Source organism: Schistocerca gregaria, chromosome 1, assembly GCF_023897955.1.
Source record: "Schistocerca gregaria isolate iqSchGreg1 chromosome 1, iqSchGreg1.2, whole genome shotgun sequence".
Taxonomy (NCBI): Eukaryota; Metazoa; Arthropoda; class Insecta; order Orthoptera; family Acrididae; genus Schistocerca; species Schistocerca gregaria.
In genome coordinates this window covers 216,765,996-216,778,823 of record NC_064920.1, presented here as the reverse complement: position 1 = coordinate 216,778,823, position 12,828 = coordinate 216,765,996, and the positions used below count along the sequence as shown (strand labels likewise).

General features: G+C 38.4%; 1 protein-coding gene across 9 annotated transcripts in view; it reads left to right on the top strand.

The window, feature by feature from the left end:
* Positions 1-12,828, top strand: part of LOC126337131 (synaptosomal-associated protein 25) — a 352,176-nt gene that overhangs the window by 305,397 nt on the left and 33,951 nt on the right. For 3 of the 9 annotated variants that reach the window (XM_050001443.1, XM_050001445.1, XM_050001448.1), the window contains one exon: positions 12,359-12,407. In XM_050001443.1, the coding sequence (XP_049857400.1) occupies positions 12,359-12,407 (49 nt within the window). Of the gene's footprint in view, positions 1-9,458; positions 9,508-11,739; positions 11,789-12,358; positions 12,408-12,828 lie in introns of all 9 variants that reach the window. The other 6 variants (XM_050001440.1, XM_050001442.1, XM_050001446.1 and 3 more) reach the window with 2 other exon arrangements.

Here is a 12,828-nt window from a genome sequence, read left to right as displayed (position 1 = left end):
CTACTAAACACAGTTAGAAGGAATGTTAAATGTGCTGTGTGTCCTCACTAGGGATGTATACCTCTTCATCTGACATGTGATTCAACCTCCATAGTCTTCTGGGCTACAGAGATCAAGTAACCTTCTTTCAGGGCAATCTTTGTACTGCAGCATCAGTTGTTGCTGCAAACTGCTCCAGAATTCTGCCTTGTCATGAAAGGTTTCCACAGGCCTTGATTAACTTTGTCATCAGACGCTCCCATATCTTAATGTAACCCAAAGGCTCTGTCTACTCAGAGTGTTCAATTTTACGTGGCTAAAATTTGTCTTCCCTTCACAGTGGTGAGATAGTATCATTGTCTTAGTCCTTAAGCCAAAGTCCATAGGTAGCTATTGCCCGATTAGCCTCACCAACATGCTTTGCAAACTGCTTGAAAGGATGGTTGTCTGCCTGTTATATTTGGTGTGGTTTCCAGAAGGGACAATCCACCACCATCCATCTGGTTAGGTTTGAGACAGCAATCTGACATGACTTGCCTAAGTGGCAGCACCACATTTGACCTACATAAGAGACACAACTGCTTGTCGCCATTGTAATTTTCTTACCCACCATGACTTTGGGCTTTGGAAGCTACATCTAAAGGCAAAATCTTAACAGTCCCACTTCCTTCTGAGCATCCCTTTGTGTGTGAATCGCATTACTCTCTGCCATATTTATTGGGACCTGGTGTCATCCTAATTGGACTGTAGTTGGCAGGTTTATAGCTTTGCAGCACCTTCAGAATTGAAATTGTTGGGCCAAGTCCATCATTGTAGAGTAAGACAAGTCCACTAGTGCATTCTGGACAAATCTTATAGACAGTCTCCTTGCCAAAGCAAGGATCTTTCCTCTTCAGTTCCAACAGTGCCGACTCTTGCCATTGCACATGATGACCATTTGACAATGTCATAATTATCCAGCTTAACAAAGTGTATATTTTTGCATATGAGGGACATCATTCCTCTGGTGCTGCCCCCAAGTGGGAATTACCACTTGGAATTCAACTTGAGACCCTCTGCCTGGACATCAGCTTAATCTCCTTATAATGTGCTCCCTGTGTTTTCCGGAAGTCTGCCGCCGCCGCCCCCCCCCCCCCCCCCCCCCCCCCCCACACACACACACACACACACACACACACACACACACACACACACACACACACACACACACACACACACACACACACACACAGATTTTGAATTGAGATAAACTTTAGGAACTTAAAAAATAAATCTGTCACTCCCATGACCATATGGTGTTTGTTCCTTTCAGTTCATCTGGAGTATCAGGGTGCAGCCACCATTTACACTGATGGCCATAAAACCATTTATCGGACAGGTTATGTTTTTATATGTTCCATCAGTTGTTCAGTCATAAACAACATTTGTTGTTTAGTGTGTAATGTTTTTATGATGAAGCTGATAGTCAGTAACAGAGCCTGACATTTTTGTTAATGCAGCTCCCTCACACTCTTTAATTTTTAGTGACTCAATGAGCAATGTGCAGGGTACTGATTGCTGTTACTCTTCTCATCCTGTGGCCTCTGCTCTTCATGACCTTCTTGTTGAACTTTGTCATACTCACTGCTCAATTGTCTTTCTGTATCCCAACTCACATGGGTATCCCAGGAATGAACTGACTGTTTGACTAGAGAAGCAATTACTCACCCAACATTTGCTTTGACAACTCCAACTGCAGATTTGTGGGTGCAAATAAGACCTTTACACACTTGGAGATGATGCAGAATGTAGTGGGCTACTGCCCCGTGTAATAAACTCAGCACTTGCAAAGAAACTACTGCTTCATGGTGCTCCTCCTTTCGCCCTCCCTCCCCTTGGTGAACTCCTACCTTCAACATCTTGCGCCTGCCCCCCCCCCCCCCTTCCAGTCCTGAGGAAAAAAAATATCCACTATCTTATGTCATCTCTGCATCTTTTATACCAGAGTAACCAATATTTTTATTTTAGGTAGCAAGCAACGCCCAGGTTGTGATCGTGGAGCTTCACAGGCAGTAGCTCATATCCTGACGGAATGCCACCCCATTTTGGATCTCCATACTCAGCACTAAGCATGGTCTCGCAGATTCTTTGTCGCTGATAATGGTGGATAACTTGTGGGCAATTGAACTTGTTTCCAGTGAAAGCATTTTTTGTTCTCAAGTGCAGTGCTTTAAAACTGCGTTCACGGGGGTGGGAGAGGTTCGAGGGGGGGGGGGGGGTGGTTGGCATGTGTACCACTGCATATTGGGTGTGGGGGACCCTGGCCGTAGCTCCTTTGCCAGCTGTCTCTGTCATCCTTCTTTTACTCTGTTTTATTTGCATGTCGCTTTTTCTCCTGCAACTTATTTCTGCTTAAGGGGCAACACTGTTGAACAGTGGATACTGATCCCCTATTTAACACCTCAGTTCTAGTGGATCGTTGATGGGACTGTTGGGGGAGGGATGGCTCCAGTAAAGTATAGAGCACTGGGGGACATTCACCTGACCCCACCCACCTGCTGCCTCAATAGTCTCTCTCATGTTGTTGTATTATTGTGTTATTGATGCGTCGGCTGATGTCCATTACATTTTAGCCTTTTCATTTTAATTGTTATGAATTTTCTGAATAGAAGGCATTGTTTATTTATTCGGCAACTATCTTCAACCTTAATCAGTTTGGCAGGGGTTTGGCTGTAGGTGTGATTTCTCTTGCCACAGGTCAGCCCTGAGAGATCCCACATCTGCTTTGACATATTTACTGGCCCGATTTATAAGCTTTAAGTTCTTCATAAATTATCTGCTGTAGCGTCAGTATTACTTTCAGTCTGTGTCATCACTCCTATATACTTCTATCATCTGATAAAATTTCTGGCAGAAGTCAGAATACAGAGCAACTAATTCTTGATTGAGAGATTGATGGCATTGCAATTTATTCCATTTACCCCAACAGGCCAACCAACTGAAAGAGCACACAACAGCAATATGTCTGTGACATCTGTATACATGATGGGTTTTTAATAATACAAAGTATCCGTGTTTGATACTGTCATGTTTAAATTAGTGGTGTCTGTTCTTTTTATTGTCTTGTGTAAAGTAAAGAGTAATCATAGGTCTTTCTGTTAATCAGTTCTTGGAATAAACATACTGTATATTGTTCAGAAATCTAGTAGCATTTATGATTTAATTTGTGTTGAGCTAACTGCACACCACACTCAGATTTTTGCATATGCAGATGCTTTCATTGAGGATTTTCATACTTTGATCATAAATAATTCTATGTAATCACAACCCCCTCGAGCCAAATCCCTCTCCAGTCAGTTTGAGCACATTTAATAATAAATAAATAAATAAATAAATAATAATAAATAAAGACTGATTTCTGGACCAGTGTCTCCATCATGCAAAGACCATATCTGAATTTGTTAGCTGATGCAGTGAAAGTTCCTTCACAGCCCTGTGAGCAGATGCTGCTGATGCTCCTGTCTGAAGTGCTAAATGGGCTCAACAATTTTCTTGGACTTCTTTGTGTGGCTGCTACTTAATACTCTAGTTCAGCTAAAGCTGAAAGCCTCCTGGAAGAGTCTGAGGAATGAGCTAGAGTGTTCGTTACAATCAGGGTCTGTCTCTCCAGTATGGGTTCTTGCACAATGTCATACACAGAACTTGAACTGTAAGCAACACTTAAGCTTTTGCAATTGCACAACTCTAGCATGGATGTTTCACATTACTGCTGTTTAGTTCACAATGATTATCATCACATACGATACCTTGAAAAAGTATTTTGCTGTAAGAGGAAAAGGTGCAAGCATCATCAAAAGGTGACAGTATTTTTGGTAAGATTAGATTGAATATGGAATGCTGTGAAAGGTTATGTAGGGGGATTGCTGTATCATTTTTGGTGTTAGGAAGTATCTTACATAACAAAAAGACGTACATTAATTTCGTGCTGCACAATGCAAGAGCATACACTACAAATTCATCTGTGACAGCAGTATGGTGCAATTTTTTTTAATGAGAATATCCTATAATATTACACACACACACACACACACACACACACACACACACACACATAAAAAAAAACAACTGATATGGCAGCAGTAGTGTCTCCAAACAGTTCGCAGGGATGTTTTGGTGAGTTATTTGAACAATTTATAAACAAAAAAGGATTAAGTGTTTGAAACTGTAAGATCTAAATACTACTGCCTCAAGGGGCCTGGGAACAAATTTTCTGAGATTCTGTTAGTGCCACCTGATCTGCCTGATATTAGTTGTAGGTACCACAGTCTTTTATGTCTTACTTTATGATCACAGTGTTATGAAAGCAAATACATTGCTGAAACAAGAGAGAGCTGTTTTGCTAAGAACTTACTTAGCGATTGATAAATTGGAATGGAGGAATCGAATATTTTGAATAGAAATTAAAGAAACATAGACAATCTAATACAACATAATTTTCTTGTTTCTTTGCCTATTAGTCAGTGATGCAGAATTGTCCAAATTCTTTGTCATTCCAGTGGTCTTCACTTCCATATATATAATGCAATATGGGCATGTTGCAAGTAATTTACCCATTTTGTAATGTAGTCCTGTATGTGATCTTTTGTACCTTGTAATTGTTTCGTTATTTCTCTTCCTGCCCCTTCTTCTTACACACTAGTCACTGTGTTGTTAGAGTCCACACCCCTACTCCTAAAGAGATAGGATGGTTTTGTAAAATTTTATTCTGTTCTTCTTCCTTGCCTCATCTTGCACATTTTTGATTATACCATTAATGTAGTTGAATTTTTCTGTTTTATTTCCAATGCCCACTACTTCCTTTCATGATAAAGTGTACCATAGGAAGCTGGCAGAATTTTTCACAGCAAAAAAAGATAACAATGTGTGACAATAATACAAGTTCCTGGATAGAGCAGTACGTAAAATAAGGGAAAGGCAACCATTTGCTTATCATGGACTGACGGGGGCATAGAAACATTACTACCTTTTCAGCTCTTGCCTTTTTCTAGTAAAAGCACGCAAATTCACATTCCTGTTCTGTGTTTCTATCATCTGCACTTTCGTTTACAGTACGTGACTGGGTGCCTTTTTTTTATAGCAGTACACGAAAATGGAAAGGCATTTAAAGAGATTTAGTGCCTCAACAGTCATGAAAAATATTAAAAAGGCCAAAAGCTGATCAACAAAGTAATATGAGCGCAATAATATTGCATTCTGTTAGTGTTGTGCTAGATGTAAGAGTTAGAGATGAGAAGGTTGAATTCAGATCCTGTTACAAATGGTGGATGTTAAATATCTCCCTGTGTGAATCAAATATGGTTCTTTTACATTTTAGTTGCTGTTGTACAGAAAGAAAAGAACATTTTTCTTGTAGAGATAAAATACGTGCGCATTACAGCTACTCATGCTGAGGGAAAAAGCTGATGATTGATTACAATGACCAGCTTGTCTGGATACAAAAGTTAAACCTTGAGCAATATGCCATCCATTGGAACGTTGTACTGACACAGTAAGTCTGTTATTGGTCAATCAAGAACTCGTAGTTGTAATTTCTTTTTAAACTGGACAAATATACTGGGCAGTTTAATGAATGCGGAGAGATTGCTATAATCTTAGCTTCAGTGGTAGATGAGATGTAAACATAAGGGTGCATCTGCAGAGGGGCAGACCTGATATAATCAGGTTTGTTCCTCTTGTATTCAGGAATTCTGCATTTCGCACTTTCCAGAAATTCAAATTTAAAACAATTTTCTCAGAATTTGTACCATAGTTTCGTTTCACAAGAGTCACAAGCACCGAAAGCTTGCAAAGATTATAATCAAGGAAGTTGCTCTTTCCAAACATCATTTAACACTTTAGATTGCCAGTATTAACAAAGAATGGATCAGTTTGGTAAAACTGGCAATTAATGTAGCATATAAATCAGCTTCTTGCCATTTGTTAATGATCAAAATGAAAAATGGAAATGTAAAATGTATAGCCTAAATAACAAAATGGAAAAATTAAATATATGTGCAATGAAACAAAGTTCCTGTGGAAAGTAAGTAGATATTGTACTAGACATAAGAAAGAAAATAGAAAAACAGGAGCTAAATATTCACATTATAAACTGTAAAATGCAACAAGCTAGACAGAGAAAGAAAAAGCATTGGTGTGATAGGGTGATGACAAATTACATAGACAAGAGAGCAAAAATTACCCCATGGGTTAGTTGAGAAACCTAAGTAGGCAGGTGCTTAATCCTTGATGCCTAAAAATTATTTTTCTTGTTTTTCATTATATTAATTAATTATAACCAACATATTACAGCTTACACTGTCACCTTTTCTTCCAGGCTTTGATAGTTATGAATCATAACTTACTCATTTTTCTTGTTGTACATGCTACACTTAACTTACAGGGTAGTTGTTAATTTGGTCAAAGGGAGATGCATAGAAAGTCAGATTTATGAAATTGTAAGTGACAACAGTGACACTAACTAAATGGGTGACTCAAGAGCTTTGTGAGTGGATAGTTCTTGGAAATGGAGGAGGAGGAGGAGGAGGAGGAGGAGGAGGAGGAGAAATGCAGATAATCTTTCCAAAGAAGAGGTTGAACAACAGTGTTTGTTTCCAGTAAAAAAGATACATAGCAATATTAAATGAAACTGAACACCAAATAGAAGCGCAACACACAAGATTCAAAAATAAAAATAAAATGCACAGCACTTCTGCAAATTTTAATTGAGGACTCGGAAAAGGATGTAGAAAGTGTGATGAGTATTGTGACTGTAGAGAGAGGCGATGGATACTGGTAAACAAAGAGGAAAAAATGAGGGGAAAAAGGACCAAGCATGAGGAGGGGGGGGGGGGGGGGGGAATTGGGAGATTAGAGTAGGAAAAGTAATAATACAAGAGGAGATAGGAATAGTGGAAGAGGAAGAAAGTAATTTGCATAAATACTTGTTTGTGCAAACAAATATTTACCTGCTTAATTTTATGCCTTGATTTTATGTTAAACACTTACAAATGTGTTGCTGATAATACATTTAAAAAAGTTCATCTCTTCATATATTTTACAAATATTGATATTCTCCATTCTGTTGTTGCTACTGATTAACCAAATCTCAGATGTTAAATTAATTTGCCATGAGGTCAAATTATTTGTTTAATCTAGCTGAAAGCATCTCTCTTGTATTCATAAAGTAAGCCAAAGAATACACGCAAATCTTAGTAGACAATTATATAGTTCAGAAATTAGAAAACTGTCACATTTATCAACAGTTGTAAAGTGGTGGCGTCCACAAAGTATCACTGGTTTTTCTAACTTCAAACTTTAGATCTGAATTGGTGAGCATAGAAATTCTGTACCCACCTGGTGGCAAATTTCTGTCTCCTCTTTCATTCTTCTGTGACCAGCATCTATGTTAACTTTGAATGCTGTGTGTCCCCTGCATCTAGCTGTAAATTCTACTTTTTTCAGAAGTGCAGCATCGTGTGATGAGGACCAGCAGCAGAAAACAGTATTAACAAGTGTTTTAGATTCTGGAAGCTAAAACATAAAATAGTAATATGTCAGTTCAATATGTAGACCAATTGGCTTGAATGACGTGTGTGTGTGTGTGTGTGTGTGTGTGTGTGTGTGTGTGTGTGTTGCAGTTAAACAATGAGGTATTTGCGTATGCCTCAAGGCTGTTGCATGAGAGAGAGAGAGAGAGAGAGAGAGAGAGAGAGGAGCAACAAAATGTAGATGTGTGGTTATAAATCTATGCACAAGTGGTGGAATGAATGGATGGAGGTGTGTGTGTGTGTGTGTGTGTGTGTGTGTGTGTGTGTGTGTGTGTGTGTGTGTGTATTTGCAGTTGAACAATGAGGTATTTGCGTATGCCGCAAGGTTGTTGCATGAGAGAGAGAGAGAGTGAGTGAGTGAGTGAGTGAGTGAGAGTTTTTGTGCTGGGAACTAGAAACTTGCTAGAAGTTACCTAGTTGTTAAGCAGTGTGTCCGTTTCTGCCTCTGTTAATTGTCATGTGCCTGTGGTAGGTTTGCTCAGTGGAGTGTATTAAGGTACTTCGGAATTTATTGAGTTTGGTGATAGTTTATCATCATTTTTATTCCAGATTGTGTAGAGATTATTTCTCAGCTTATCTTCCATATCTTTGTTTGTCATATGATGATCATGTAATGATCATCCTCTGCATTACTTGGCTATGGTCAGTGGTAATAGATATTTGAAAGATTACCATACATTTGGTGAGGTACAGTATTCTTTTTTGTGTACCTATGTTGAGCATTGAATGAAAAGAGTTATGTGCCTTTTGGTAAGCAGAGTTGTTGAATGGAGATTTGCTGAATTGAACATCCATCCTTTGGTGTAAAAGGTGCTTCTATGCAAAACAATAAATTTGTTCTTTGAAGTATATACTACCTAAGATGTCAGGAAATAATCACATCACTCCCAAACACCCACTGAGTGATCCTACGTATTTGTAGGTGGTGAGCCTGTAAGCTGCTGGTTTAGGGAAATGTTTTAGTAATGAGCAGCTGGGCAAGCCACCTACAGTTGTGTAGTAGAGAGAGAATTATACTGGCAGTGCCTTCCACATGGGCAGGCAGCAGCATGAGGTAAGGTTTTGGCCAGGTCAGAATCTAGACCTGCCATCTCTCTGTCTGTCTGTCTAACTGTCTCTCTTTTCTCTGTCTGCGTATCTGTTTGTCTGTCTCTCTACTTGCTTGTTGTCTCTGTCTGCTCTGTGTTGTAGGAAACCTGCTCCATTTCCCAATCAACCCTCATTGACCTGCTGACAAGAACCCATCTCTAGTGGCTGCTACGTGTGTTGTCATTATAATTTGTTTGTTTGTTTGTTTGTTTGTTTATATTTATTTTAATTTGTGTGCAGATTGTTGGGTGTGTCACTGTGTTGCATGCACAGGTATGTGGCAGCTCAGCTGGTGAACCCACACACAGCATAACCACACACTGACCGTTGCTACAGGACAAGACATTTTCTTTATCACTTCTATGTTGTTGCTGCTGCTGCTGCTTCTTTCTAGATATTATGTGTATATAATTTTTATTTGTAGTAAGTGGGTATATTTTATATTTCTTGGTATTGTTTTACTATTATAAGCAACGTGTGTTGCTAAATCGTGTTGTATGCTCTAAAGCTATTTGTTGTTCTAACAGAGCTAATAAATATACTTACAATAACTCAGGCTAAAACTTAAGTCATACTATTTAAAACTGTAATTCTGGCACACAACAAACAAAAATGTTCTTAATAACTCACAAAACTTAAACAAACTCTGTCCAGAACTATACATAAATTACTACGTAACATTTCATTCCTCTTGCTCGTGACAAATTAATTCTCACTAATTAACTTTACACAAAATACTGTTGTACGTGCCGTTCTCACTGTTGTGTCGAAACCTGCTTGTAACTAAATGGTTTGTGGCTCTTTTTTTCTTTTCTCGCTGCCCAGAGCAAGGAGGCTGGCATCCGTACTCTGGTTGCCCTAGATGACCAGGGAGGTGAGTGCCCTCCCCGAACCCTCCCCTCTGCTGCTGACCCACCCACCTTTTGATTACCACAAGGTCACTGCTCACAGTCCACAACATGACTGATGCATGTTACTGTTGTCTGCTAGCCTTGCTGTGCCTACACCATCACAGATTTTATGTGGAAGCAAAGTGCCTGTTTAGGCAGCTTCACTAATGAATGAGATGACCGTATTGTAAACACAACATATACCTTGTAAGTATTGTTTCTCATTGATTAAATATTATTTTTGTATTCCTACAGCTACACTTCCTGTAATTCGTTCTTTTGTTGCTATAACCCAACTGCTGGAATCCCAAGCAGGGACATATTTATTATTAATGAATGTCATCATACAGTCTTAGCAGAAACGGAGTTGTATGCAAAAGACTGAATTTTTACCGTTTCTTACTGAATTTAATACACAACCATTAACATGACTGTTATGATTACAAAAAAGATTGTGTAGACACACCAAAGGTTCTCAGATGAACATGTACAGCACTCTCTTCGGAGTAACATTTGCTACAGTCGTACCTTCGGTGTTGGGAGCCCATATGCTGCAACTGCCATGGGCTTTATGGTCTTGTAATGCACATCCAGTGGGCACCACACGCGCAGGTCTTGACTTGCAAAGTGTTACATCGTTGAGTGCACTTCAAGCATTTAAAGTTTTCTTTTATGTACAATATCTTGTTAGGCTAATGTAGGCTAATGTTAATAATATCGCAGCACACATCTATTTCTTAAGTGTTTTTTGCCATGCTTTTTTTAGTGGACCTGTTACAACACAAGTTGTTGAATTAATTTGCAGGCATATGACAGTAAGTTTCTTTCAGACACAGTAACATATTCTTTTTCTTTTGTAATTCGTATGAAGTCGTGAAGCTGTAACATATATAATCTTAAACGTCCTTTGGTCATTAATTGCAAATTGTAAGGTGTCATTTTTTTTTACAAACAACACTTCACAACCAGTTATGTTTAGTTGCAGGTATTTCTTGTGTGTAGGTAGTGAATTCCTGTAAAGTAACTTCTTATACTTACATACATGATATTCAGCTTGAAACATTTTCATACCCTCAAGAACATAATGGATGATCTTCAAACTACACCTGTTGGTAAGACAACACCCGGTATTAAAAACATAAAGTCTTAATAACATTAAACAGAAATCAAACATGTCTTCAAAGAAAACTGTACAGAACTAACATGTCACTAACTGTAAAATACATATTAAATCGTTGCTCAGTATGTGCATGTTGATGCAGTAACTGAAATGTGTACATAATGGATGGAGGGCAAGAATCTGGCGCTTGCCAGCTTAATGACCTCACCTCTTACCCTTTGCCCTGGCCCTTCATTTGCCGCGATCAGTGTATGTGCGTCTGCTATCTCCATAGTCCAAATCCACCCTGCCCCTGCTCATCTCATTACCAGCAAACAGCTCAGTTCACTCACAGGTGGCAAGACTATGTACAAAAATTAAATGATTGACTAAGTGCAATAAGTTCAAAAATTTCATGTAGATACAATAATGTAGGAAGTGATGGATGGGTTGTCAATATCTTTTCTTTCCTCAATTTGTCTCTTACTTGAATTTCTTGCCACAGGCTTGAAATTATTTCATCAGACTTTCAAAGTGATTTACAGATTAAGTTAACATGTTTAACAGTGAAATGACAATGTTCCCATTAATTCCTGGGAGTTTGTCAAAGAAAACTATTACTCCTGTGAAAGATGATTTAAGATACAAATGAATGCATGTTGAGCTAGTTTCTTTAGTCTGTTATCCGTGGCTCAAATAGACAGTGTGAAGAGGAGAATGCACAGGTCCTAATTAAGTACATAGTTGAATTAAGATGGCTTCAGCACTAAATTCAGAATTTCGCTACTTTGTGAGCAGACTACTTTCTATGGTACAGCTTCAGAGATGAGTGCACTTGAGCTGAAACCCTATCAAAAATTTCCCTCAAATTTTTTAGGCGTGGGTGTTTAGCTCAGTAGTTATCATGTTGGAAATTCCATTTCAATTTCCTGCTTTCAGCAGTGTTCGCTTCTTTGTTGTTTTTTTTCTTTTTTATTTGTCCTTATGTATTGTATTTATCAGTTTGTAGCGTACTATTTTTAATTTAATTTTGTCTCTCTCTGATTGTGTGTGTTAGTTTGAATTTTTTGTTTTGTATTTTGTTACTAGTTTCATTTTCGTTTTTATTGCAATGTAGAGCGAAGAAGCCGGCGCCCAAACTCTCAAGTTATTGAACCATCAAGGGGGTAAGCCATATTGTGGTTGTTGGGACGTTCACTAACCCATGTAACCTACTATTCTAGGCAGTTGACGAGATGATACTAACGGAATGCAGTGACGGAGCCAGCCGTGTCGCCAGTAGTCTGTAGTTGGCCAGTAGTGCTAGAAACAAAATATTTAATGTACACCATCGGTGCTGGCGTGGGAGCGAGCCTTTAGCATTGATCCACTCTTAAAGTTTCTCCTTTACAATTTTTTTTGGGCATGTCCCTCTTTTGTTTTCATTATATACTAATTTCTTAGTTTAACACATTATTTGTTTCTAGTTTTAGAATTTTGATTTTTATAATTTCGTATTTGCATGTAAAAATGTAGAGATAGCGTTATTTTTTTAATTGGGGATGCCAGGTTCCACAAACTTTGTGCAGTGCTCATTTCAGTTAATTTCTATTTCCATTTACATTTATTGAGCAAATTTTGACTATAAACATTGGCCTTACATTGAGCAGACATCCTGGCATCCTCAGTCAAGTGTGGATAGGGAGTGGTTGAGGTTCTATTCCTCCACTGTTCATACTCCTCTTACTATTTTGTAGAGCCACGAAGTCGGCATGAAAACGCTAGTGATGTTGGATGAGCAAGGGGGTAAGATCTTCATAATAAATGTCTCATTGTGTTGTAACAGCAAACTCAGTAGCAGACTTCTCTGTGTCTACACTTACACATCGAAATTCGTATGTGTAAAATTTGTGTTCTTCATGCTTCCCTCCATCTTGTTGCCTTACAGAGTAATATCAAAAGCCATTGCAAGAAATCTGGAGGTAGAATTTTAATAAAAGTTGGTGATGATAAATGGTTATTTTTGACGTATACCAAACAAAAAAAGTACCACTGTGTTTGTGTGATAGTTGTCACAATGCAAATATTCATGTGGCACTGATTTTCTGCTTTTTCACTTAAGGTATTGTTAACTTAAAGCCATTCTGACATTATATTATTTGCAGATTTAAAGTAATACACATTACATCCCTACCTGATATTTAATATCTGTGCTTAAGATGCACTA